Raw genomic sequence first — 26,129 nt, 5'->3', positions numbered from 1 at the left:
AGAGGGAAGATGGCCATAGACAAGCCAAGGAGAGAGGCCTTAGAAGAAACCAACCCTGCAGACACCTTGATGTCAGACTTCTGGCCTCCAGAGCTGTGAGACAATACATTTAATACATTTCTGTTGTTTAAGTCGATCAGTTTGGGGCAGTTTGCAGGGCAGCCCCAGGAAATTAACATAGCATGGGCTGTCAAAAGTAATAACATAAAATTCTACAAACTACTAAATCAATGTTCAGACAGATGCCTAAGTATCTAGTGAAAAGGTTTAAAATTGATTCTGGCTTTAGAAGGGACATGATAATTTAAATACCCATACTGTTGCTGCTAAGTCGCTTTAGTTGTGTCTGACTCTTTGCAACCCCATGGACCGTAGCCCGCCAGGCTCTTCTGTCCGTGGGATTCTCCAGGTGAGAATACTGGAATGGGTAGCCGTTCCCTTCTCCAGGGGATCTTCCCAACCCAGGGATCAAACCCAGATCTTCTGCATTGCAGGTGGATTCTTTACCATCTGAGTCACCAGGGAAGCCCTTAAATACCCATACATACTAACGCATATATATGGAATTTAGAAAGATGCAAATGATAACCCTGTATACGAGACAGCAAAAGAGACACAGATGTATAGAACAGTCTTTGGGACTCTATGGGAGAGGGTGAGGGTGGGATGATTTGGGAGAATGGCACTGAAACACGTATGTTGTCATATGTGAAACGAATCACTAGTTCAGGGTCAATGCATGTTATAGGATGCTCGGGGCTGGCATGCGGGGATGACCCAGAGGGAGGATAAAGGGAGGAGGGAGGTGGGAGGGGGGTTCAGGAGGGGGAACTTATGTAAACCCGGGGCGAATTCATGTCAATGTATGGCAAAACCAACCAATATAATATTGTAAAATAATTTGCCTCCAATAAAAAATAAATTAATTACAAAAAAAAAAAATACCCATACAGATCTCCTCAAAAAAAGCTAGTTTAGTTAACATCAATTTTTTTTTTCTTTTTTTTACGCTTTGGGGACAATTTCCTAGTTAAAAAACAATGAGCAAATAGTGATCAACCACAACTAATACGCTTTGTTAAATTATTATTGTGTTAACAGACACAAATTAGTCTGTTATCTAAAAGTAGATTTAACGCTTAGGAAATAATCATAATCTTGCCAAAGGATTTTAATTGAAGGAAACAGGAGAGAGCAGTAGTAATTGAGGAATACAGACCTTAAGAGAGTAAGTTTTGCTACACTAAGGGTATGAATGTAATATAATTAATGAAAAGAAGAATTTTAAACCTACCTGGCTATTGCTTATAAAATTGATTTGAAATGTTGTAAAATAACGTATTTGCTAGGGACTTCCCATGTGGTCCAATGGCTAAAACTCTATGCTCCCAATCCAGTGGGCCAGGGGGTTCAATCCCTGGTCAGGGAACTAGATCCCGCATGCTGCAACTAAGAGCTCGCATACCACAACTAAAAGATTCCGCACAGCCTAATGGAGATCTAAGACCCTGCCTGCCGCAGCTAAGACCTGGTGCAGTAAAATAAATAAATACACTGAATCCTCTAAATCCAGAATTACAATATAAGATAAAAATGGAAAACTCACAGAAAGTGTCCATTGATTAAGATCATTAATGGAGATTTCCCAGGCAAGAATACTGGAGTGGGTTCTCATTTCCTTCTCCAAGGGATCTTCCCAACCCAGGGATCGAACCCACATCTCCTGCATTGGCAGGCAGATACTTTATTGCTGAGTCACCTGGGAAGCCCCACAAGATCATTAAAGATGAACATAAATAAATCACATGGCTGGGTAGCAATCAAACATAGAAAATACATGTAAGAATAAATAATACAAGAGCCTGACACTGAGTACCTCCCACATGCCAGACACTAAACATTAAACTCACTTAATCCTCATTATAATGTACAGAGGAGGAATTACTGCTTTCCCAATCTTATAGATGAGAAAACAGATGGGGCAGAAAGGTTAAGTAACATGCCCAAGGCCACAAGCTTGAAAACGGCAGAGTCAGAATTCAGACCTCTGTGGTCTACTCTAGCACCTGTTCTCTTTACCATCATGTTACCCTGCCTTTCAGCAACTTGTTTTATTTAATCCTCACAGCTGCTCTGAGGTTGGCACTATTATAGTCTCATCACATTGAGATGTCCAAGACAAAAGAGGTGAAGAATCTACCCAAGGTCTGAAAAGTGGTAGTTTCAGTTCCCTTAACCATTGCAATATGCTGCTTTAATTCTTCACCTCTATGATTTCTTCAAAGAGGAAGACAAGAAAAAGTTTGTTCCCTGTAATAGACAAGAGATTCTCCACCGGTGGAAATCTATAAGAAGAGAGAAAACAATACCAGAGCTGACATCCACCTGCCTAAACAGGGGAGGCTGAACTGAATGAATGATACCTCAATATTCTCCTTACTTTGTATGTTCACTTCAACAGCTGAGCAAACTTCTTTATAGACACAAACAACGTTTAAAAAAAAAAAAAACTTTCCAAAGGTGGAAGCACGGTTTTACAGCATTTAGTTCTATTAATAAGATAGCATTAGTGGTTCTATAAGCAGTTTGTCTATAACAGTATTTTAAGAAATTAGTTTACTTTCCACAGGCTGTAAGAGCTTCATACATTCATACAAGCATACAATGAACATGTACTGTGAACCAGGTATTGGCTGGGCATTAGGGGTCCAATGGTATTTTAAAAAATGACAAGTGGGCTCAGTTTTACAGACTTTATAGTCCAGTTAGTGCCAAATCACACAAATTTGAATCATACCTCCCAACAGATATTCAGTTCAGTTCAGTTCAGTTCAGTTCAGTTGCTCAGTCGTGTCCGACTCTCCGCGACCCCATGAATCACAGCACGCCAGGCCTCCCTGTCCATCACCAACTCCCGGAGTTCACTCAAACTCATGTCCACAGAGTCAGTGATGCCATCCAGCCATCTCATTCTCGGTCTTCCCCTTCTCCTCCCGCCCCCAACCTTTCATTACAAAGAGGTAAAATTACTATATGGGTTTGCAAATTTGGCAGTGGCGGGGGTGGGGGGTGTTGGTGCGGTAATTGAGTCGGGTGGAGGCTTAACCTGGTCTGAGAAGTAAAAGAAAACTTCACAAAAGAAGTAAGGCATGGGCTGAGTTCTGGATAATAAGTTAGAATTAACTAAATAACAAGTAGAGAAAAGAGTATTCTAGACAGAGGCTCAATATATGCAAAAGCCCTGTGGTGGGAGGTAGTACCGTAAGTACTAGAGCAGGGCAGCCTACTGTAGAGCCTGAGTTTTTAACCTCTATCCTGAATGAACTTTCTGTTGAGTTCCATCCAGACAGCTTCTATTTCCTCTGTAAAATAGTAAAGTTAGAAACTGTCAAACATGGGAGTGGAGTGGGAGCTTGGAGTTTTAAGAAAAGTATTGAAAAAACAAGGCAAACACAAGTGAATTTATGATAAATTGCAAGTACAATACAATATACTGAGTGATTATGACACATTATTTAGCTTATTTATATCATTTCAACAATTAAACACTATCATTTTTTAAATGACAAGACTAAACCACATCAAAAATCTGCTCACCGAGTATAGTACTTTACAGCTTCTTCATAATCTCCTGACTTAAAAGCTTCATTTCCTTTTTCCTTTTCACGAATAGCCAGAAAATCCTTTTCCTTTTCAGTTAGACCTAGAAATAAATGTTATCTGCTGTAAGTAAAAATATAACTTGATAGAATTTTCCAAATTTAAATCCAAAAATGCTTATTTTAACAGAAGCAGAAAACTATAAAACAAATCAAAAAAAGTGAAAGGTTTCATAAGTTTATGATATTTCTATTCTTTTTAATCATTCAGAATTTTTGAAGGTTTCAGTTCAGTTCAGTCACTCAGTCGTGTCCGACTCTTTGCAACCCCATGAATCACAGCATGCCAGGCCTCCCTGTCCATCACCAACTCCCGGAGTTCACTCAAACTCATGTCCATCGAGTCGGTGATGCCATCCAGCCATCTCATTCTCTGTCGTCCCCTTCTCCTCCTGCCCCCAATCCTTCCCAGCATCAGAGTCTTTTCCAGTGAGTCAACTCGTCGCATGAGGTGGCCAAAGTATTGGAGTTTCAGCTTTAGCATCAGACCTTCCAATGAACACCCAGGATCAATCTCCTTTAGAATGGACTGGTTGGATCTCCTTGCAGTCCAAGGGACTCTCAAGAGTCTTCTTAGATTTCTCAATAATTGTTTTGCTCTTTACTTTAAAGGTACTATGTACCTGTGGACTTCAAGTGAACAGAAAGTGCTCCATCTTTTTGTTTTGAGGAAAAGAAATTTGAAGGATTTGGACAAAAAAGATTTGAAAAAGGGAATGAACTCAGCCTCCGCCATGGCCGGCAGCAGTGGCGCTGGGTCGGTGGCGGCGGCAGCGAATCTGAATGCGTCCTACTTGAGATTTCAAGAATTTTGAATACTGGATTAGATATGGAAACTCTGTCTATATGTGTGCGGCTTTGTGAACAAGGAATTAACCCAGAAGCTTTATCATCAGTTATTAAGGAACTTCGCAAGGCTACAGAAGCCTTAAAGGCTGCTGAAAATATGACAAGCTGACTTTCTGAAGAAATCCTGATGGGCTATGTCAAGCTGTGTAAGAAGATTGAAGATTGCATTGTAGTCAAGAACGTACAATGAAATAACTGCATGTAGCAACGTGGAAACATTGTTCTTTTTAAAAGAATTATAAAACCATAGCTTTATAAATCAGTGGAAAGTGGCTTACAGAGAAAACTATCAGATGTGTTTACATCACATCTTTTTTTTTTTTTCTTTAACCACTCTAATGCTTTGGCATTGCTGTGTTCATATTTATGTATTCCTAATTTATAGCTCTGATAGCTTTAATTTTCTAAGCAGTCTGTCTATCAGATGTGCACATCTGCCGTGCCTGGGTGAACTATAGTGGAACCCATCAGCAGTAATGTTATAGTTAAGACTTGTTGACATTTCCATTATAAACTTAAATTTTGAATTGTTTATGCAAAATAACTGTGGATTTATGTTGTATTAGGCTGAAAGTTGACAGAATTTCCGCTACCATGTGTGGATTTTTGATTTAGATTCATTATGCATATCAGAATCTTATTTTTTATAAGAACATGGAAAACGTGTTGTTAATCTGCTCTTTAACAAAGAATATTTCTTTTTTAAACATAAAGTTTGAGTGGCAGTTAATAGTGTGACCCAGATCATATTAATATTGATTGAAAAGTAAAACTTTCAGAAAACTTAGATTTTAAAGGTAATGACGGTGCTTAGCTTAGTATTATTTGTCATTTGATTGATTTAAATTTAGGGAAGATATTAATTGAGAATGTTTTTCTCAGTTTTTAATTCATAATGAAACAATTCCAACATGAAAAGTCTTTTTACTTTTGTTAAATAAAAATAATTTGAGTGCTTACTTAATAAAATACCTTGAGTGGTTATCTAGTAAATCACCAAACAGGTGGTGACATTCAATAAATAATGTTAATATTTTCTGAAAGAATAAAGATTTCCAGTCATTAAACAAAAAATAATAACGTTTTCTGCATCAGGAATTCTGAATATGCCTTTCTAAGATCGTTTTTGTGTGTCATTATTTTTACCCTGTAAGTTTTAACTAGTTGAGGTGATGGTTCAAAATAGAGTTTAGAAAACTTAGGATAATATGGTTTCTGTTCCTCTAACAGAATCCCCATGAACTATTTTTTCCCAAGACTACTACAAATTGAATCTGATTTTTTAAGATCGTGTTAGCTTTCCAGTTAAATGATAGTACAAGCATATACTCTTTGGTAGCATGTTTTGTTCTTCAAACAAACTAAAGTGATTTTCATAAGGCTTAATAATAAGCCTTTAATGGTAACCTTCTGTTCTATCTTAAAAATCTAGTCTTTTGACCACTTTGACATTTGAATGGTGGCATCTTTACCAAGTACACTGAGCGTCTGTTATGGGGAGAACAGTTTGGGAGACAATAAAGGTTTTGATTATAAGTCATCTATATGATTAAAAAACATTGCAAATACTACATGTTGTTACTTATATAAAATCAGAAAACACTCTTGTCAAGCTCCAAAATTTGTATATACTTTTAGGTCATAAGAGTTAATAGTTTTATTTATAACTTTGTAGATTATGTTATTTATGTATGAAACAAAGCAGGGAAATATATTGAGAAGGAATTCTGTTTACAGAAGACTTTAATGTGTTACATTTCTTAAATGTAAACATGTATTTTAATGCATACTTAAGTAATGCTTAAGGAAACCAAACAAAGTAATGATACAGTTGCATTGTTGCGCATGTTGTCAGTGTCCAAAATAAAACCATTTTAGTTAAAAAAAAAAAAGAAAAAGGGAATGAAAACTGAATCATGGTAAAAAAAATAGGTTTACATATTCATATATTTTTAAGTCTTATTACATTTAAGTATCATAACTATTATTACTCATAAAATTAAGAAGTTTAAGGAGAGAATGGAATTTGTTAGATTAGGTGGTCAGCCCTAGGAGAAAATTCATAAAGTTTTCATGGAAATATGCAGCACTTAAAGAGAATGTCTTTGGGTCAACAGCTTTTATTATCATTTAAAAAAATTAAAGACTACTAAATCATTCCTATTTTCCCCCCATTACCTGCTGTATCTAGTCTTGTCTCAATTTTAGACAAATGTGATTTGTTGTTTATTACAGTTTTTTCTTTATCTTCATCAAGTTTTGCACATTCTTTTTCCACGTCAAATCTTAAATGAAAGAATAATAAAAAAAAACAGGAAAAAGCTCAATACAAACAAGAGAATAAAACCTATTATTGATACTCTTGTATCTGTATCACTGTGCCTTTAGAAATAATATTCTTAAAAATATATGGTAGGTTTGTATTAGAAGTTACCTGTATTTTTCCCTAAAAAAAACAGAATTTAGAGAGGACTTAAATATTAATCAGACCTAAATTGCGCAGAACTTTGTTATTACAGTAGTGACTAATTTCTCTTAAAAATTTGTTATTTTGGATGGGTAAATATTACATTAGTTATTTTTGGTTACTCATAAATAAAAGGATGCCATAGTTTTTTATTTATTTAAAAAACAAAATCAAGAGTGCTTAATCCAAATACTCTTAGTACTCTACTGACATAACTTACATTTGATATGTTCAGGTTTAAAATAATTAAGGAGTTATTACAGTATTTTATGACAGTGAATTTTTAGTGACAATTTTATATAAAGAAATATAAAACATACTTATCCCACTCTGCATAATCTCTTGGAATTTTCTTTTTAGCTGGTCTACTTTTAGAATTCTTTTCCTAAAAGAATAAAATTATATTTTATGAAATATTTAATATAAGATTAGCAGATTTTCCTATAAAGGTGAAGTATTGGCTTAAGATACATGAATTGAATGGATAAGAATAAGTTACCCTTGACGTTAGGACAGCTTCAGTATTATAACTATTAACATAATAATACACAGAAGGTTAATTATGAGAGTGATGAATTAGACTTTAGGTACATATGTAAAACTTTCAAATTCACATGTGTGAAATGTGATTATTATTGATTTTCTTATAATGAAAAAATATGAAACTGTCATTCATTCTTTTAAAATCTAGGCATTGAAGAAATAGCTGCTTTGCTGTATTAGAGCTGTTTTGCTTGCAATGACAGATACCCAAGTTGGACTAATTTTGTTTAAAAAGAATAATTTACTGGTTTATGTAACCAAGTGGTTGAAAGGGATGGGATGCTGCTGGATAAAGGAGTCACACACCCTCTCTCTACAGCTCTTCCTCCCTCCACCTGTCTCCTCTTCCCTAGAAGCCTCTGCCTGATTGCCTGCTTTCTCTGTGCAGTAGGAGACGTGGCTACACTCAGTCTGGGATTATAACCTCAGCGGCTTCCCAATCAGAAGGGAAAAGGAGACTGACTCTTCTCCCCACCTTTAGTTAGAGAAATCCCAGGGAAGGGCTCTGATTAGCTAGTTTGCATTACGGGCCCATCACTGACCAGTCACTAGCTTAGTGTCATTAAGTGGTTCAACCCAGGTCACATGCCCACTGCAAGCACCAGAAGGGAATGGGAGGGAAGCAAACAACAGCTGAAAAATAGTTCCTTAAAAATCATCATTTCAAACCATCTGAATAGATACACAAGCACAATTTTGTAATATTATACACTGGTCATTAAGGGTTAACACAGGTCTTCCAAATATTCTTACATTTCATTATACAATTAAAAATCATATCTGTTAAAATTTTCATGGTGATCACCAACAGGCACATGAAAAGATGTTCAGCGTCACTAATCATCAGGGAAAGGCAAATTAAAACCATGAGATATCAACTCACACCTGTCAGAATGGCTATCATCAAAAAGACCAGAAACAACAAACGTTGGAAAGGATGTGGAGAGAAGACAACTCTTGTACACTGTTGATAAGAACATAAATTGGTGCATCCATCGTAGGAAACAGTACGGTGGTTTCTTAAAAAACTAACTCTTGGAAAGCATTTTCTGCACCCTGCTGGTAGTGGAAGTGTTTTCCCTGCAAAAAGTTGTCTAGATGCTTGAAGGAGTGGTAGTCAGTTGGCAAGAGGTCAGGTGAATATGGCGAATACTTCATTCAACTTCTGAAGCATCGGTTGTCATGAAGAAGAATTGGGCCCTTGCTGTTAACCAATGCCAGCTGCAAGTGTTGTAGTTTTTGGTGCATCTCCTAGATAGGCTGAGCATATACTTCTCACATGTAATGATTTTGCTGGGATTCAGAAAGCTGTAGTAGATCAGATGGGCAGCACACCACCAGGGACCATGACCTATTTTTGGTGGAAGTTTGACTTTGAGTAGTGCTTTGGAGGTTCTTCTCAGTCCAACCATTGAGCTGGTCATCTCCAGTTGTCATATAAAATCCAATTTTCATTGCACACCTCAATTCGATCAAGAAATGGCTCATTGTGGTTGTGTAGAATAAGCGAAGACAACACTTCAAAGGAACAATTTTTTTTATGTCAGCTCATGAGGCACCTACTTATCGAGCTTTTTCACCTTTCCAATTTGCTTCAAATGCCAAACGACAGTAGAATGGTCGACGTTGAGTTCTTCGTGTAGTTTTAAGAGGATGAGTTTCAAAGATTTTTCTCAATTGGTTGTCATCAACTTCCAATGGCTGGCCACTATGCTCCTCATCTTTAAAGCTCTCCTTTCCTTTGCAAAAATTCTTGAACCACCACTGCATTGTACATTCATTAGCAGTTCCTGGGCCAAGTGCATTGCTGATGTTGCCAGATGTCTCCGCTGCTTAACAACCATTTTGAAAATGAAAAAGTCACTTGAATTTGATTTTGTTTAACATCATTTCTATGAAAAAGTGAAAGTCGCTCAGTTGTATCCAACTCTTTGCAACCCTATGGACTACACAGTCCATGGAATTCTCCAGGCCAGAATACTGGAGTGGGTAGCCATTCCCTTCTCCAGAGGATCTTCCCAACAAAGGGCTCGAACCCGGGTCTTCCGCATTACAGGTTTATTCTTTACCAGTTGAGCCACGAGGGAAGCCCAAGAATATTGGAGTGGATAGCCTATTCCTTCTCCAGCGGATCTTCCAGACCCAGGAATCGAACCAGTGTCTCTTGCATTGCAGGTTGATTCTTTACCAACTGAATAATATAAACAGCAAATAACTGCAGCCATGAAATTAGGAAATGATTGCTTCTTGGCAGGAAAGCTATGACAAACTTAGATATTGTATTAAAAAGCAAAGACATCACTTTGCCAACAAAGGTTCATATAGTCAAGGCTATGGTCTTTCCATTAGTCATGTATGGATGTGAGAGCTAGATCATGAAGAAGGCAGAACACTGAAGAATCGATGCTTTCGAACTGTGGTGCTAGAGAAGACCCTTCAGAGTCTCCCAGACAGCAAGGAGATCAAACCAGTCAATCTTAAAGGAAATCAACCCTGAATACTCATTGGAAGAACTGATACTGAAGCTGAAGCTCCAATACGTTGGCCACCTGATGCAAACAGCAGATTCACTGGAAAAGACTCTGATACTGGGAAAGACTGAAGGCAGAAGGAGAAGAGGGTGACAGAGGATGAGATGGTTGGATGGCATCACTGATTCAATAGACACGAACCTGGGCAAATTCTGGGAGATGGTGAGGGACAAGGAGCCTGGCATGTTGCAGTCCATGGGGTCTCAAACAACAAAAACAAGTCATTAGCAAAAAACATAAAGCAAGAAATTCAAATTAAAGTGATGTATAATACAACCACATTTAAGAATGTATTCCAATAATCAAACAGCAAAGTTCAACAAAGCAAAACTGCAATTACCTTTGCACCAACCTAATAAAATGAAAACACTAATTTGAAAAGTTCACAGTAGCATTATTTACAATTACCAAGATCTGGAAGCAACCTAAGTGTCCATCGTCAGATGAATGAATAAAGAAGAAGGGGTATATACATACAATGGAATTCTACTAAGCCATAAAAAAGAATGAAATTTTGCCACATGCAACAACATGGATGAACTTGAAGGCTATTATGCTAAGTGAAATAAGTCAGACAGAGAAAGACAAATACTATATGATACTACTTGTATGTGGAATCCAAAAAATAAAACAAACTAAATAAATGTAACAAACAGGAAACAGACTCACAGACATAGAAAACTGGTGGTTACCAGCAGGAGAGAGAGGGAGAGAGTAGGGATTAGGAGGTACAAACTATTATGTACAAAATAAATAAGGTACAAGGATATACTGTAAAATACAGGGAATATAGCCAATATATTATATTAACTATAAATGGAGTAAACCTTTAAAAATTGCGAATTACTATAAGACCTATAACTTGTATAATACCATACATCAACTATATCTCAATTTTTTAAAAAAAAATTAAAACTACTCACAGAGCTCATCATAAAAGTCATTAAATGTCTCCCATAAGGGGAAATTTTTTTTTTTTTTTTTTTTTGGTCATGAGCATCTATCTAAGAGCCCCCTAAGAATATGAAGTACTGTGAATTCCACCTAAAAGCTCAGATTTTACCACTGGCAACTAATACCATTCATTGTTTTCCTTGAAGTGACAGACCATTTCATTCATTTATAAGAAAATGTCTGCCAAAAACTGAACTCTGAATAACCATAGCTGGTCTGTCAGTCATCTCTTCAAGTAAAAGTTGTTCCAGGAAAAAGTTGCTAATTCAGCTGACAGTCAGTCACACAAGTGGGTTTTCTTATGATGATCATCATATTTCACTTCACAGTGAAGTGCCTTTTGTGAAGTCTGCATTTTGTCACACAGAATATTAAAAAGATATGTCTTCAAGGTATCATATTTAACAAAAAGAATACATTTTTTGTTGTTTCATTAAAGACATTTTTAAGTTAAATAGGAATTTCTTAGTATGAGTGCATGAAAGTGGAAGTGAAGTCGCTCAGTCATGTCCGATGCTTTGCAACCCCGTGGACCATAGCCTACCAGGCTCCTCCGTCCATGGGATTCTCCAGGCAAGAGTACTGGAGTGGGTTGCCATTTCCTTCTCCAACTATGAGTGCATAGCAGTGGAGAAAACAATGACCGCTAGTTCAGTTAGTGCGACTGCCTTAATTCACGGTAAGGCACCAGCAGTTTTAGGCATCCCTGGTGGTTCAGGGGTAAAGACTCTGCCTGCCAATGCAGGAGAAGTGGGTTTGATCCCTGGGTCAGGAAGATTCCCTGGAGAAGGAAAGTGAAACCCACTCCATTATTTTTGTCTGGGAAATCCCATGGACAGGGGAGCCTGGTGGCTACAGTCCATGACATCACAAAGAGCTGGACATGACTTAATTGACTAAACAGCAACCAGCAGTTTTACCCTTAGTGCAAATGTCAACGAAGTGAAAGAGACAAAGCATTATTTTATAAAGTAGTTTTAAAAATAACATTGACTTTATGGATCCCCTAGAAGGATCTCAGGGATAACCAGCATCCATGGACCATACTTTGAGAACCACATTAGTCTGTCTACTCCTCCTGGACTACAGTAAGGACACAGAGGAAATATTATTCATTGTTATAGTTTCAGGATACAGACTCAGCACATAATGAGGGTTCAATAAATACGAATTCATTGATTACAGATAGTGTTATCCTTACTGTGCTTATTTACTGTGTACCTCAGTTACCTGAGTAATTCCTAATGAGGAGTAAAAAGATCCAGGAAGGTAAATTACCAAGGAGCAGAGTGATGAAGGGCTATGGATGTTTCTCAAATAAAACTGAGGGGTCAAAGAAGGAACGAGAAAAACAAAAATGACTCAACCTAAAATGAAGACAATTAGGTAACCATCCTCTTAGAGATGATAAGAATAAAACGAAAAAATAGCAGGGAAAAAAGGAGGCAGAGGCAATGGAATGCATGATTCAAGCCAAAATCCCCTGGAGATAAGGGCTGGGATCTGTAATATCAGGGTCAGGTAGACACCAAGAAGCTCAGTTTTAACTGGAAGTTAAGTGAACCTGGAACTTCAACAGGCCCCTTCTCTATGGAAACCATGCGTTATTGCTTTAAATCCATATTTAATTATGCAAACTATTCCCACTGTACCTCTACTGGATACATAAGATTATTCCCTGAAACGTTTACATACTCAATTGGATCTTAAGTACTCATCAAAACTTGTCAGAGTAGAAGAGACAGAATAGTAAAAAATAAAAATAAGGGAAGCATTAAACCCAAAATGCAAGTTCTTCAGAGGAAAATACTGTTTCATTTTGATCTCCAGGGGAGGCTTACTCAACAAGGAGAAAACACATGATCACCATGAAAAAAATCTCCAGCTGCCCAGAGGACACCACACTTTGGCTACAATGATTAAACCAAGCTAATGTTCTTAAGAGAAGGGGAAGATAGAGAATGAGATGGCTGGATGGCATCACTGACTCGATGGACATGAGTTTGAGTGAACTCCGGGAGTTGGTGATGGACAGGGAGGCCTGGCGTGCTGTGATTCATGGGGTCGCAAAGAGTCGGACACGACTGAGCGACTGAACTGAACTGAACTGAATGTTCTTAATAAACAACAACTTTCTCCCCTACCACCTACCCCCCACACCGAAAAGGTATACCTTTGCAACGTGAAGATGGCTGTTTGAACCACGAACTGGAGGCAAATTATCTTCCACTGCTGGAAATGTTTCAGTTTCATGAAAGTGTATTTTATCATCTTCTTTTTTAATTTCTGATACCCAACTCTGAGAAGAAGAGAGAAAAAAAGAAGTTAAATATACAGTTTTAAATAATTAACCAGACATTAGAAAAGACTATATATCATCATACTATGGGTCAACTTTTAGGTGACAATTAGATCATGACATTCTCTCTACCTGAAATGCCCTTCTTACTCTGTGTTTTGCAATTGTAGGGAAATACACAATAACATAAAATGTATCATCTTAACTATTTTTAAGTGTACAGTTCAGTATTGCTCAGTATATTCATTTCTGCCCTTTCTACTTTATTTATCTTGCAAGATCATATTCATCTTCCTTCCAGTGAGCCTTCTCTGAACTTCCTGGTTGGGACAAAAGTGTTTAGCATGAATATTTAAAATCCCCTATTTATTGTTTGTCTCTCTTCAGTTCAGTTCAGTTCAGTCACTCAGTCGTGTCCGACTCTCCGCGACCCCATGAATCACAGCACGCCAGGCCTCCCTGTCCATCACCAACTCCCGGAGTACACTCAAACTCATGTCCACAGAGTCGGTGATGCCATCCAGCCATCTCATTCTCCGTCGTCCCCTTCTCCTCCCTCCCCCAACCTTTCCCAGCATCAGAGTCTTTTCCAGTGAGTCAACTCGTCTCATGAGGTGGCCAAAGTATTGGAGTTTCAGCTTTAGCATCAGTCCCTCCAATGAACATCCAGGATTGATCTCCTTTAGAATGGACTGGTTGGATCTCCTTGCAGTATAAGGGACTCTCAAGAGTCTTCTCCAACACCACAGTTCAAAAGCATCGATTCTTCGGCGATCAGCTTTCTTCACAGTCCAACTCTCACATCCATACATGACCACGGGAAAAACCATTGCCTTGACTAGACGGACCTTGGTCGGCAAAGTAATGTCTCTGCTTTTTAATATACTATCAAGGTTGGTCATAACTTTCCTTCCAAGGAGCAAGCGTCTTTTAATTTCATGGCTGCAATCAGCATCTGCAGTGATTTTGGAGCCCAAAAAAACAGAGTCTGACACTGTTTCCACTGTTTTTCCATCTATTTCCCATGAAGTGATGGGACCAGATGCCATGATCTTTGTTTTCTGAATGTTGAGCTTCAAGCCAACCTTTTCACTCTCCTCTTTCACTTTCATCAAGAGGCTTTTGAGTTCCTCTTCACTTTCTGCCATAAGGGTAGTGTCATCTTCATATCTGAGGTTATTGATATTTCTCCCAGCAATCTTGATTCCAGCTTGTGCTTCTTCCAGCCCAGCGTTCCTCATGATGTACTCTGCATATAAGTTAAATAAGCAAGGTGACAATATACAACCTTGACGCACTCCTTTTCCTATTTGGAACCAGTCTGTTGTTCCATGACCGGTTCTAACTGTTGCTTCCTGACCTGAATACAGGTTTCTCAAGAGGCAGGTCAGGTGGTCTGGGATTCCCATCTCTTTCAGAATGTTCCACAGTTTATTGTGATCCACACAGTCAAAGGCTTTGGCATAGTCAATAAAGCAGAAATAGATGTTTTTCTGAAACTCTCTTGCTTTCTCCATGATCCAGCGGATGTTGGCAATTTGATCTCTGGTGCCTCTGCCTTTTCTAAAACCTGCTTGAACATCTGGGAGTTCACGGTTTACATACTGCTGAAGCCTGGCTTGGAGAATTTTGAGCATGACTTTACTAGCGTGTGAGATGAGTGCAATTGTGCGGTAGTTTGAGCATTCTTTGGCATTGCCTTTCTTTGGGATTGGAATGAAGACTGACCTCTTCCAGTCCTGTGGCCACTGCTGAGTTTTCCAAATCTGCTGGCATATTGAGTGCAGCACTTTCACAGCATCATCTTTCAAGACTTGAAATAGCTCAACTGGAATTCCATCACCACCACTAGCTTTGTTCGTAGTGATGCTTTCTAAGGCCCACTTGACTTCACATTCCAAGATGTCTGGCTCTAGGTCAGTGATCACATTATCGTGACTATCTTGGTCGTGAAGATCTTTTTTGTACAGTTCTTCTGTGTATTCCTGCCACCTCTTCTTAATATCTTCTGCTTCTGTTAGGTCCATACCATTTCTGTCCTTTATCGAGCCCATCTTTGCATGAAAAGTTCCCTTGGAATCTCTAATTTTCTTGAAGAGGTCTCTTGTTTTTCCTATTCTGTTGTTTTCCTCTATTTCTTTGCATTGATCACTGAGGAAGGCTTTCTTATCTCTCCTTGCTATTCTTTGGAACTCTGCATTCAGATGCTTATATCTTTCCTTTTCTCCTTTGCTTTTCGCCTCTCTTCTTTTTACAGCTATTTGTAAGGCCTCCTCAGACAGCCATTTCTCTCTTTTGCATTTCTTTTCCATGGGGATGGTCTTGGTCCCTGTCTCCTTCATTGTCTCTCTTACTACACTGTAAGTTCCTTGACCGTAGAACCTATGTCTTTATCTCGAACACCCCAGCAAATCAGGTGCAAATTAACATACAGATTAGATTGACCACATTTTCCAACTGTAGCAGTTTGACAGAAAGGACATGCTCCTTTCTATCAGTAAATATTAATTACTTCTGATTTTTTTATACACAATGTGTTGTGCTGTGTTTAGTTGCTCAGTTGTGTCTGACTCTTTGCAACCCTATGGATTGCAAGTGTAGCCCGCCAGGCTCCTCTATCCATGGGATTCTCCAGGCAAGAACACTGGAGAGGGTAGTCATTCCCTTCTCCAGGGAATCTTTGTGACCTAGGGATCAAACCCAGGTCTCCTGCATCACAGCAGATTCTTTACCATTTGAGCCACCAGGGAAGTCCTTTATATACAATGGACAGCATAAAATATAAAAAATGACAATAAAGACAAAGAATCAGCAAATGCTACCCATAGCCAACAGAGAGAGAGTGAATGGACATTGGAAATAACGGAGACTTAAAAACAGCTGCAAGAAATATATGAGAAGAGTGAACAACGGGCAGGAACAACTGAGAAATTCAGGAGAAGAATGACAACTTTAAAAAAGAATTAATGGAAATTCCGAAAATAAAATACTCAGTATCCAAAATGAATCTATTTGATTAACAGTATGGACACAGGAAAATAGGGGACAAAAAAATCAGTAACATTAGAGTAGATTTGAGCAACATTAACCAACTTGGCCCAATCAATTTAGACTTCTCTGTTATTTTCAAGACCACAAGGAGCATGGGCCAAAAAAAGCCTCAATAAATCTCATAGGGTTGAAATTATACAAAGTATGGAATCTGACCACAACAGACCTAAACTAGAATTCAGTAACAATAAGTATTTAGACCATCCCCAAGAAATTGGAATTTGAATACACTTATAAGGAGTTCATGAGTTAAATAGGAAATCAGATGGAAAATAATTTGAACTAAGAGATAATGAAAACATGACATACCATGCAGACAAAGTATTAGAGGAAATTTTACAACTTTAAACAAGAAGAAAGGTTCAAGATCAGTTATTAATAGTTAAGCTTCTACCTTAAAAAACTAATAGAAAATACATTAAAGCCAAAATGAGTCGGAGGAAATAAAAATAATTAAAAAATAAAACTAGAAATCCATAAAACATAAAATAGAAAAATAAAATCAACATCCAAATTTTGGTTTTTTTGGAAATAAATTGACAAACATAGCAAGACTAGTCAAAAGAAAGTGAAAGGAAAAAATACAAATTAGCAGGCATAAAAGAAGCACATCTCTAACAATCCTACAGATATTTTTTAAAAAAAGATATTTTAAACAAATTTATACCAATAACTTTGCAATTTAGATAAACAAATTCCCTGCCCAAGGCAATTTACAGATCCAATGCAATCTCTATCAAATTACCAATAGCATTTTTCACAAAACTAGAACAAAAATTTTTTAATTTTTGGAAACACAAAAGACCCTGAAGTGCCAAAGCAGGCTTGAGAAAGAAAAATAGAGCTGAAGGATTCAGACTTCCTGACTTCAGACTATACTCAGTTCAGTTCAGTTCAGTCACTCAGTCGTGTCTGACTCTTTGCAACCCCATGAATCACAGCACGCCAGGCCTCCCTGTCCATCACCAGCTCCCGGAGTTCACTCAAACTCATGTCCATCGAATCGGTGATGCCATCAATCCATCTCATTCTCTGTCGTCCCCTTCTCCTCCCGCCCCCAATCCCTCCCAGCATCAGAGTCTTTTCCAGTGAGTCAACTCGTCTCATGAGGTGGCCAAAGTATTGGAGTTTCAGTTTTAGCATTAGTCCTTCCAATGAACACCCAGGACTGATCTCCTCTAGAATGGACTGGTTGGCTACAAAGCTACAATAATCAAAATAGTATGGTACTGGCACAAAAACCATAAATACAGATCAATGGAACTAGATAAAGAGCCTCAAAATTATCCACATGCCTGTGGTCAATTAATCTACAACAAAGGAGGCAAGAACATACAAGGGCAAAAAGACAGTTTCTCCAATAAATAGTGCTAGAAAACTGGACAGCTGCATGTAAAAAAAGGAAATTAGAATATTCTCTAACACCATGCACAAAAATAAACTCAAAATGGATTAAAGACCTACGTGTAAGACTGGATACCAAAACACTGCTAGAGGAAAACACCAGCAGAACATTCTTTGACATGAATTACAGCAGTACCTTTTCTGATCCATCTCTTAGAGTCATGGAAATAAAAGCAAAAATAAACAAATGGGACCTAATTAAACATAAAAGCTTTTGTATATCAAAGGAAACCATAAAGAAAATGAAAAATCAGTCTACAGAATGGGAGAAAATATTTGCAAATGACGCAGCTGACAAGGGATTAAACTCCAAAATATACAAACAGTTCATATAACTCAATATAAAATAACTCCAAAGAACCCAATCAAAAAAACAGGCAGAAGATCTAAATAGACATTTCTCCAAAGAAGATATACAGATGGCCAAAAGGCACATAAAAAGATGCTCAACGTCACCCATTATTAGAGAAATGCAAATCAATACTCCAATGAGATATCACCTCATACTGTCAGAATGGCCATCATCAAAAAGTCTACAAACAATAAATGCTGGAGAGTGTGTGTAGAAAAAGGAACTCTCCTATACTATCAGTGGAAATGCAAACTGGTGCAGCCACTATGGAGGATGGTATGGAGGTTCCTTAACAAACTAAAACTAGAGTTAGTATATGATCCTGCAATCCCACTGCTGGGCAAATATTCAGAGAAAAGAAAATATACATGCACCCCAATATTCATTGCAACACTACTAACAATAGGCAAGACATGGAAGAAACCTAAATGTTTATCAACAGATGAATGGGTAAAGAGGATGTGGTATATTTCTTCAATGAAATGTTACTCAGTCATAAAAAAGAATGGAATAATGCCATTTGTAGTAACATGGATGGACCTAGAGATAAATCGAAGTGAAGAAACTATACTCAGTAGTTTACAATAACCTATATGGGAAAAGAATATGAAGAAAATAAGATACTAACATATATGTATGTATAACTGAATCACTATGCTGTACACCTGAAAGTAACACAACACTGTAGATCATCTTCAGTAAAAAATAAATAAATAAAAAGTAAAAAGAATGTAAACAGATCAGGAAAAAAAAGGTAGAATGATGGTTGCCAGGAGCTGGTGGTGGGGGTGGGACTGGAGAGTTACTGTTAAATGGTATGAAGTTTCAGTTTTGGAAGATGAAAAAGTTTTTGAGGTTGGTTGTATAATAATATGAATATACTTAACACTAATGAACTGCATACTTGAAAATGATAAAGATGATAAATTCTATATGATGTGTATTTTATCACAATAAAAATAAATACAATTTCATAATTGAAGTGACATGGAATGAGCAAAGAGTTAAATTAAAAACATCAACTTTTATAATAGTATAAAATAGATACTTAGGAATAAATTTCATTAAAAATATATAAGAAGTATACACTGAAAACTACAAACACTGCTTCAAAAAATTAAATAAAACTTATATGAACAGAAAAATACATGTTCATTGATCAGAAATCTCAATATTATAAAGATAGCAATTCTTCCAAAACTGATCAACAAATTCAAAACAATCCCAACACAAATACAATTTCTATTTTATAGAAATTGGCAAGCAAAGGGCCTGGAACAGCCAAAACAACTTTGAAAACAAAGAACAAAGTTGGAGGACTTGCACTAGCTGATACGAGGAAGGAATCTGAAAAAGAATAGGCATATGTAAATGCATAACTGAATCACCTTGCTGTACATGTGAAACTAACACAACACAACACAACTATTGTAAATCAACTATTTTGTTGCTGTTCAGTCACTAAGTCCTATCTGACTGTTTGTGACCCCATGGACTGTAGCATGTCAGGCTCCTCTGTCCTCCGCTATCTCCCAGAGTTTGCTCAAATTCATGTACATTGGGTTGGTGATGCTATCTAACCATTTTATCATCTGCTTCTCCCTTCTTTTGCCTTCAATCTTTCCCAGCATCAGAGCCTTTTCCACTGAGTTGGTTCTTTGCATCAGGTGACCAAGCTATTGGAGCTTCAGTACCAGTCCTTCCAATGAATATTCAGGGTTGATTTCCTTTGGAATGACTAATTTGATCTCCTTGCACTCCAAGGGACTCTCAAGAGTCTTCTCTAGCACAACAATTCAAAAGCACTAATTCTTTGGCACTCAGCCTTCTTTATGGTCTGACTCACACCCCTACATGACTACTGGAAAAAACATAGCTTTGACTTTATGGACCTTTGTCAGCAACATGACCTCTCTGCTTTTTAATATGTGTCTAGGTTTGTCATAGCTTTTCTTCCAAGGAGCAAGCATCTTTTAAATTCATGGCTGCAGTCACCATTAACAGGGATTTTGGAGTCCAAGAATAAAAAATCTGTCATTGCTTCTTCCGCTTTTTCCCCTTCTATATGCCATGAAGTGATGGGACTGGATGCCATGATCTTAGCATTTTTAATGTTGTGTTTCAAGTCAGGTTTTTCACTCTCCTCTTTATCTTCATCAAGAAGCTTTTTAGTTCTTCTTCACTTTCTGCCATTAGGGTGGTGTCATCTGCATATCTGAAGCTGTTGATATTTCTCCTGGAAATCTTGATTCCAGTTTGTGATTCACCCAGCCCAGCATTTCACATGATATAATCTGCATAGAAGTTAAACAAGCAGGGTGACAGTATACAGTCTTATCATACTCCTTTCTCAATTTTGAACCAGTCAGTTGTTCCATGTCCGGTTCTAACTGTTGCTTCTTGACCCGAATACAGGTTTCTCAGGAGACAGGTAAGGTGGTCTGGTACTTCCATCTCTTTAAGAATTTTCCACAGTTTGTTATGATCTGTACAGTCAAAGGTATTAGCATAGTCAATGAAGCAGAAGTAGATGTTTCTCTGGAATTCTCTTGTTTTCTCCATGATCCAACGAACGTTGGCAATTTGACCTCTGGTTCCTCTGCCTCTTCGAAACCCAGCTTATACATCTGGAAGTTCCTGGTTCATGTACTGATGAAGCCTAGCTTGAAGGATTTTCAGCATAATCTTGCTAGCATGTGAGTATACTCCAATACAAAATTAAAAATGTTTAAAAAGACTTATTGTTATCAAGACAATGGAATACTAGTGTAAAGATAGATATTTAGATTAATGAACAGAACAGAGTACAGAAATAGAGCTACACGTACAAAGTCAACCTATTTTTGACACTTGCACCAAGAAGTTCAATGAAGAAAGGATAATCATTCATTAGATGCTTGAACATGTGGATATCTATATTGGTATATACAAATATATGCACTGTGTGTATGTATATATTTGTGTGTGTGTGTCCAAAAAAATGAAACAGATCTTATACCTACATTTAAGAGTTAAAATGATAAACTTTCTAGACATATCATAGGAGAAAATTTAGGGATCTTAAATTAGACAAAGGTTTCTTAAATAGGACACAAAAGCACAAACTATAAGAAAAATTGGTTTCATCAAAAGTAAAAATTTTTGGTCTTCCAAAGATGCTATTAAAAAAAAATGAAAAGGCAAGCCATACAATATCAGCAAATATTTGCAAAGATACATCTTCATGTATAAAATACATAGAAGATATGTATTTTACAACTCAATAAGAATATAAACAATCTAATTTTTTTAATGGGCAAAGGATTTAAAGACAAAAGAAGATATATGGATGACAAGCAAATGAAAAGACATTCAAAATCATTAGTAATTAGAGAAATGCAAATAAAAAGCACAATGAGATACCATTATATACCCAACAGAAGAGCTAAAATTAACCAAACTGACAATCCTAATTATGGACCATGATGTAGAGGAACTGGAACTTTTATCCATTATTGGCAGGATTGATTGCCACTTTAGAAAACATTCTGGAGGACTTCCCTGGTGGTTCAGTGGCTAAGATTTGTAGTTTCCAATGCAGGGAGCCCAGATTCGATTCTTGGTCATGGAACTAGATTCCACATACCACAGTGAAGATTGAAGATGTGACACAGCCAAATAAATAAAAAGAAAGGGAAAAAAATTTTGGCATTTGTTCATCAAGTAGTAAATGATTAAACAAACTGTTAGATAGCCATACAAATCACTGCTGCTGCTGCTGCTGCTAAGTCAATTCAGTCGTGTCCGACTCTGTATGACCCCATAGGCTCCCCCGTAGATATATATCCCATGACAATGTCACCAAAAAAGTGATGTTACTCTATACCTTTATGTCACCATCAATTTTTTCCCATTCTTCTGCTGTAAAACTGGATGCTGTTGCCGCAGGTTTATCTTTCCTCAAAGCTCTACTTCCAGGAGCCAAGCCTGAAAGGCGCTTTTCACAAAATTCAGTAAGTTCAGGATAGTATCCTTCCTCACCAGACCTTTTAAAAAATTCAGAATTTTAGAGTTACCACTTTATTTAGAGATCACGTAAACCTGTGGTTTGCAAGCTGGGTTCCATGGAGCTCAGGGGTTCCAAGGAGATCTCATGACCCGCCTCTCTACAAGGAGGAAGGGCTGCTGCTTTCCCCGAACCTTCCTCAATTTCAGCAACCTCTACTTTCATCTGATCTATGGAGTGTCGCAATGAAGGGGAGAAAAAGGAGCTCCTAAGACACCAATTTCCATCACACACTTTAAAAGTTGAATGAATAACATTTTCTCTCCAACACTCACATGTTCATTTTGTACCTAAGGTAATTTTAAACTTATAAATGGAAATTCATTATTAGAGACAGGCAAAGAATGAGACTTTGGAGTTACTTTCCAATGAGGAATTACTATCCTAACTCAATTTTTCCCCCCAAAGGGATAGGAAGATAACGGCAGAGGAAGAGTTTAGAACAACACACCTCTAAATTCAACCGCTCAAGGAACAGAATTCCTTCCTCACAGAGTTAGACAGAGATATCTGTTCTTTTTTGCTTGTTTTAAGGAAAATCAATCTTTTCCCTATTTCCTGCGAATCTGCTTACTTTTAAATTTTAAGAGAAATAAAAATAAATCTCATTTTCAAATTAAATTTTAAAATATAATTCCAATCCATACCACTTAAAAAGGCTGTTCATTAAAAAATCTTTCAAATTCTTTCATTCCATAAACTCTCATTTTCTTTACTAGTCATTGATCAAATATAAATGAAAATGTTCTCATATGTTGAGAAAAACAAAAGAGAAAACAATGATATGATGAGGCTATTACCTCAACTCTGGCTGGGGACAAGCAGGACTGCTTAGGAAGGGCAGGAGGCTAACGGTGAAAGAAAAAGGAGAGGACATAAAGAAGGGCATCAGAGGAAAGAAAAGAATCTCTGCTGAGTAAAAGGAACACTACTGATGTCCTGGGAAGGGGCAGTTCATGCGCACAAGTGCTTCAGCAATACGAGGCTACCCTCCAAACGAAAATCCCTCAGGAAACACCACACAGGTTGGTATGCAACAGGTCAGTGTTTCCTTTTTTAAAAAAAATGTTTATTTACTTACTTGGCCTTCCCAGGTGATTCAATGGTAAAGAATCTGCCTGTCAATGTAGGAGACTCGGGTTTGATCCTTGGGTTGGAAAGATCCCCTGGAGAAGGAAATGGCAACCTGCTTCAGTAGTCTTGCGTCGAAAATTCCATGGATGGAGGAGCCTGGTGGGCTACAGTCCGTGGGGTCACAAAGAGTCGAACATGACTGAGTGACTGAGCACATTTGTTTATTTGGCTGCCTCAGGTCTCAGTTGCGGCACCTTGGGATCTTTTTTGCATGTGGGATCATTCATTGTCATGTACAGACTCTCTCTAGCTGCAGTACCAGGGCTTAGTTGCTCCAAGGGCTGTGAGATCCCAGTTCCCTGATCGGGGGGGATCAGACTTGCGTCCCCTGTATTGAAAAGCACACCACTGGACCACTGGGAAGTCCCAGGTCAGTGTTTGTTGCAGAGTTCCCTTGAATACCTTCCAGGGTGTTGTTGAAAACACATGTTCCTGGGCCCCGCTCCCAATTTCCTGAAGCAGAATCACTAGGAATGGGCCCCTCAAATTAGCAATTTTTTAACCACCACTTTTGGTGAATATGAAAGTTTGACAGTCACGGCCACAGGGCTCTTACCCAGAAAAAGCCTTGATTCCCTGACTTTTGGTCCTACTTCCTGCTTCCAGCCCACCATCCATGCGACAGCTCCCATTGAGTCACCCACCTTTGTTGGCAGGTAGCGTGAAGTGAGACAGTGCCAAAGCGCTTTATCAGCAGAAGCAGATGCCTAGCTGCTTTACCTTTTCCTAGAAAATGGGAGGAAGCAAGAAAAATGCTCTCCTCCTGGGATACCGATTAACCTAAGTCTGGTGCTGGAAAATGTGTTTCAGTCACTAAATCGTGCTTGACTCTGTGACCCCATGAACTGTAGCCTGCCAGGCTCCTCTGTCCATAGGATTCTCCAGGCAAAAATACTGGAGTGGATTGCCATTTCCTTCTCCAGGGGATCTTCCCAACCCAGCGATTGAACCTGTGTCTCCTGTATTTTCTTGCTGGAATTAAATCTGGCCAGAACCCTCCAAACTAACCACAGAATTAAAACCACTGTTTTGAAACCTAACATGGACAAAAACAACAATCTCAATATTTGAAAATTTGCTCCAAAATTTCTAATGAGGTTTTGAATTTCAGAAGTCAATAATAAAATTGGCAGACTGAAACAAGATTTTTTTAATGCTTACCTGAGCACACAAAGAATTTTTTCCAAGTGTTTAACATCTGAACATTTTTCAATGTACTTGAAATCCAAATGTTCGACAGGAATTTTAAATGTTTTTGTTGTCCCGAAGCCCCACAATGATGGATAATCTTTGGTGGCCATAGCTGAAATGTAGTGTAGGAAAATAGTTATGAATCTTATATAATAAAACTCAATTTGGATAGTAGTAACCATCTAGGTTACAGAGAATGAGGTGGCTGGATGGCATCACTGACTCGATGGAGGTGAGTTTGAGTGAACTCTAGGAGTTGGTGATGGACAGGGAGGCCTGGTGTGCTGTGATTCATGGGGTTGCAAAGAGTCGGACATGACTGAGCGACTGAACTGAACTGAACCATCTAGTTACTTCTGCAATGTCTATTTTTCATTTCTACAGAAAAGGAGATGGAGTATTGTTTTTCTTTTAATGTGAACCATTTTAAAAGCTTTTCACTTAATTTGTTACAACATTGCTTCTGTTTCGGTTCTTTGGCTTTAAGACATCTGGGATCCTAGCTCCCTGACCAGGGATCAAACTGGCACACCCTGCAAAGTCTTAACTTTTGGATCACCAGGGAAGTCCCTGCAGTATTTCTTCTAAAGAGGAAGCTGCTCATTGTAAACTCTGTCTGATAAGAACAGTTAGCATTCATGGGGCTAAATTACTATCTACCACACATGGATTAGCTTCCTTAATCTTCACTTAAGCAAAACTGAAATGTAATGACAAAGCAGGATTTGGTGTGTGGAGGAAAAATCTTTTTCCTCTACCAATTTGGGTTCAGTACCTGAGGCCTATAAATCACACCGACAAGATATTAACAGGAGAAAAGGTTTATTTTATATACTCCTGGGGGCTTCACAGAAAAGTGAAAACTCCAAGAAACCGCTAGTCCTGGGAACCTATGTATCATTTTAACAAAGGGTGATAAATTGTGTAGAAATGATTAGACAAAGGAAAAAGGGTTTTGGCTTCTAGAAAGTAAATATATGAAAAAACTAATGGAAGATAAGTTATTTTAATGAGGTTTGTTTCTGCAGACTCACCTCAGTGCTGACTGTCCATCTGCTGTGGTAAGGATTGTACTCACCTTGATAGGAGAGGAGGGAACACCTTTATAAAGGGAAATTTATGTCCTGCTTTTAGGCAGAAAAGGGGAAGGCAGAAAGAGTTTTTCTACTCTTATTTGCCTTCTGCTCAAAATAATCCTTATGCCAAAGTGGCCAACTTAGGTGTAGTGTGCATATTCTGATCCTCTTTAGTGCTCAAGCTGGTTTTTTAAGGTATCTTTTAACATTGATTTTGGTATCTCCTACTTTAGCTGTTGTGTTAACATCCTAATCATCCTTTTGATTCGGTACAAACATGAATAATATCCTTTCTGTAATTCTGCATCGTCTTCTTCCACATTCCCTGCCTTACATTCCCAGGTGCCCACTCCCCTCAATGAACAGCTGCCAGGCCTAATATGTTCTAAAGGCACTCTGTACATACCTCTCTTGTACCATAAAGCACAAATCCAAATTCCATTTCTTTGTCTTCTCTTCTAGATTGTGAGAGATCTTACTTAATTCATCTCAGAGCTTCAGAACTAACATAGTAAGTAGTGTCTTATATCCCTTAAGAAATACCTGCTAAACTCAACTGAATTGGGAATATGAT

At 37.8% G+C, this 26,129-nt stretch overlaps 1 protein-coding gene and 1 pseudogene across 2 annotated transcripts in view; one reads left to right on the top strand and one right to left on the bottom strand.

The window, feature by feature from the left end:
- SPAG1 (sperm associated antigen 1) overlaps nt 1-26,129 on the bottom strand; it is a 90,815-nt gene that overhangs the window by 54,984 nt on the left and 9,702 nt on the right. Inside the window, exons 2-7 of one of the 2 annotated variants that reach the window (XM_055432038.2) lie at nt 24,450-24,591; nt 21,975-22,134; nt 13,177-13,302; nt 7,296-7,360; nt 6,687-6,793; nt 3,598-3,703 (exon numbers count right to left, since the gene is read on the bottom strand). In XM_055432038.2, coding sequence (XP_055288013.2) covers nt 3,598-3,703; nt 6,687-6,793; nt 7,296-7,360; nt 13,177-13,302; nt 21,975-22,134; nt 24,450-24,591 — 706 coding nt within the window. Of the gene's footprint in view, nt 1-3,597; nt 3,704-6,686; nt 6,794-7,295; nt 7,361-10,190; nt 10,411-13,176; nt 13,303-21,974; nt 22,135-24,449; nt 24,592-26,129 lie in introns of those variants that run through there. The other variant, XM_055432039.2, reaches the window with a different exon arrangement.
- On the top strand, nt 4,394-5,118 carry LOC148775218 (mitotic-spindle organizing protein 1 pseudogene; annotated as a pseudogene).

Source organism: Moschus berezovskii, chromosome 16, assembly GCF_049115385.1.
Source record: "Moschus berezovskii isolate FMDL1 chromosome 16, NW_MosBer_1.0, whole genome shotgun sequence".
Lineage (NCBI taxonomy): Eukaryota > Metazoa > Chordata > Mammalia > Artiodactyla > Moschidae > Moschus > Moschus berezovskii.
This window is presented reverse-complemented; position numbering and strand designations above follow the sequence as displayed.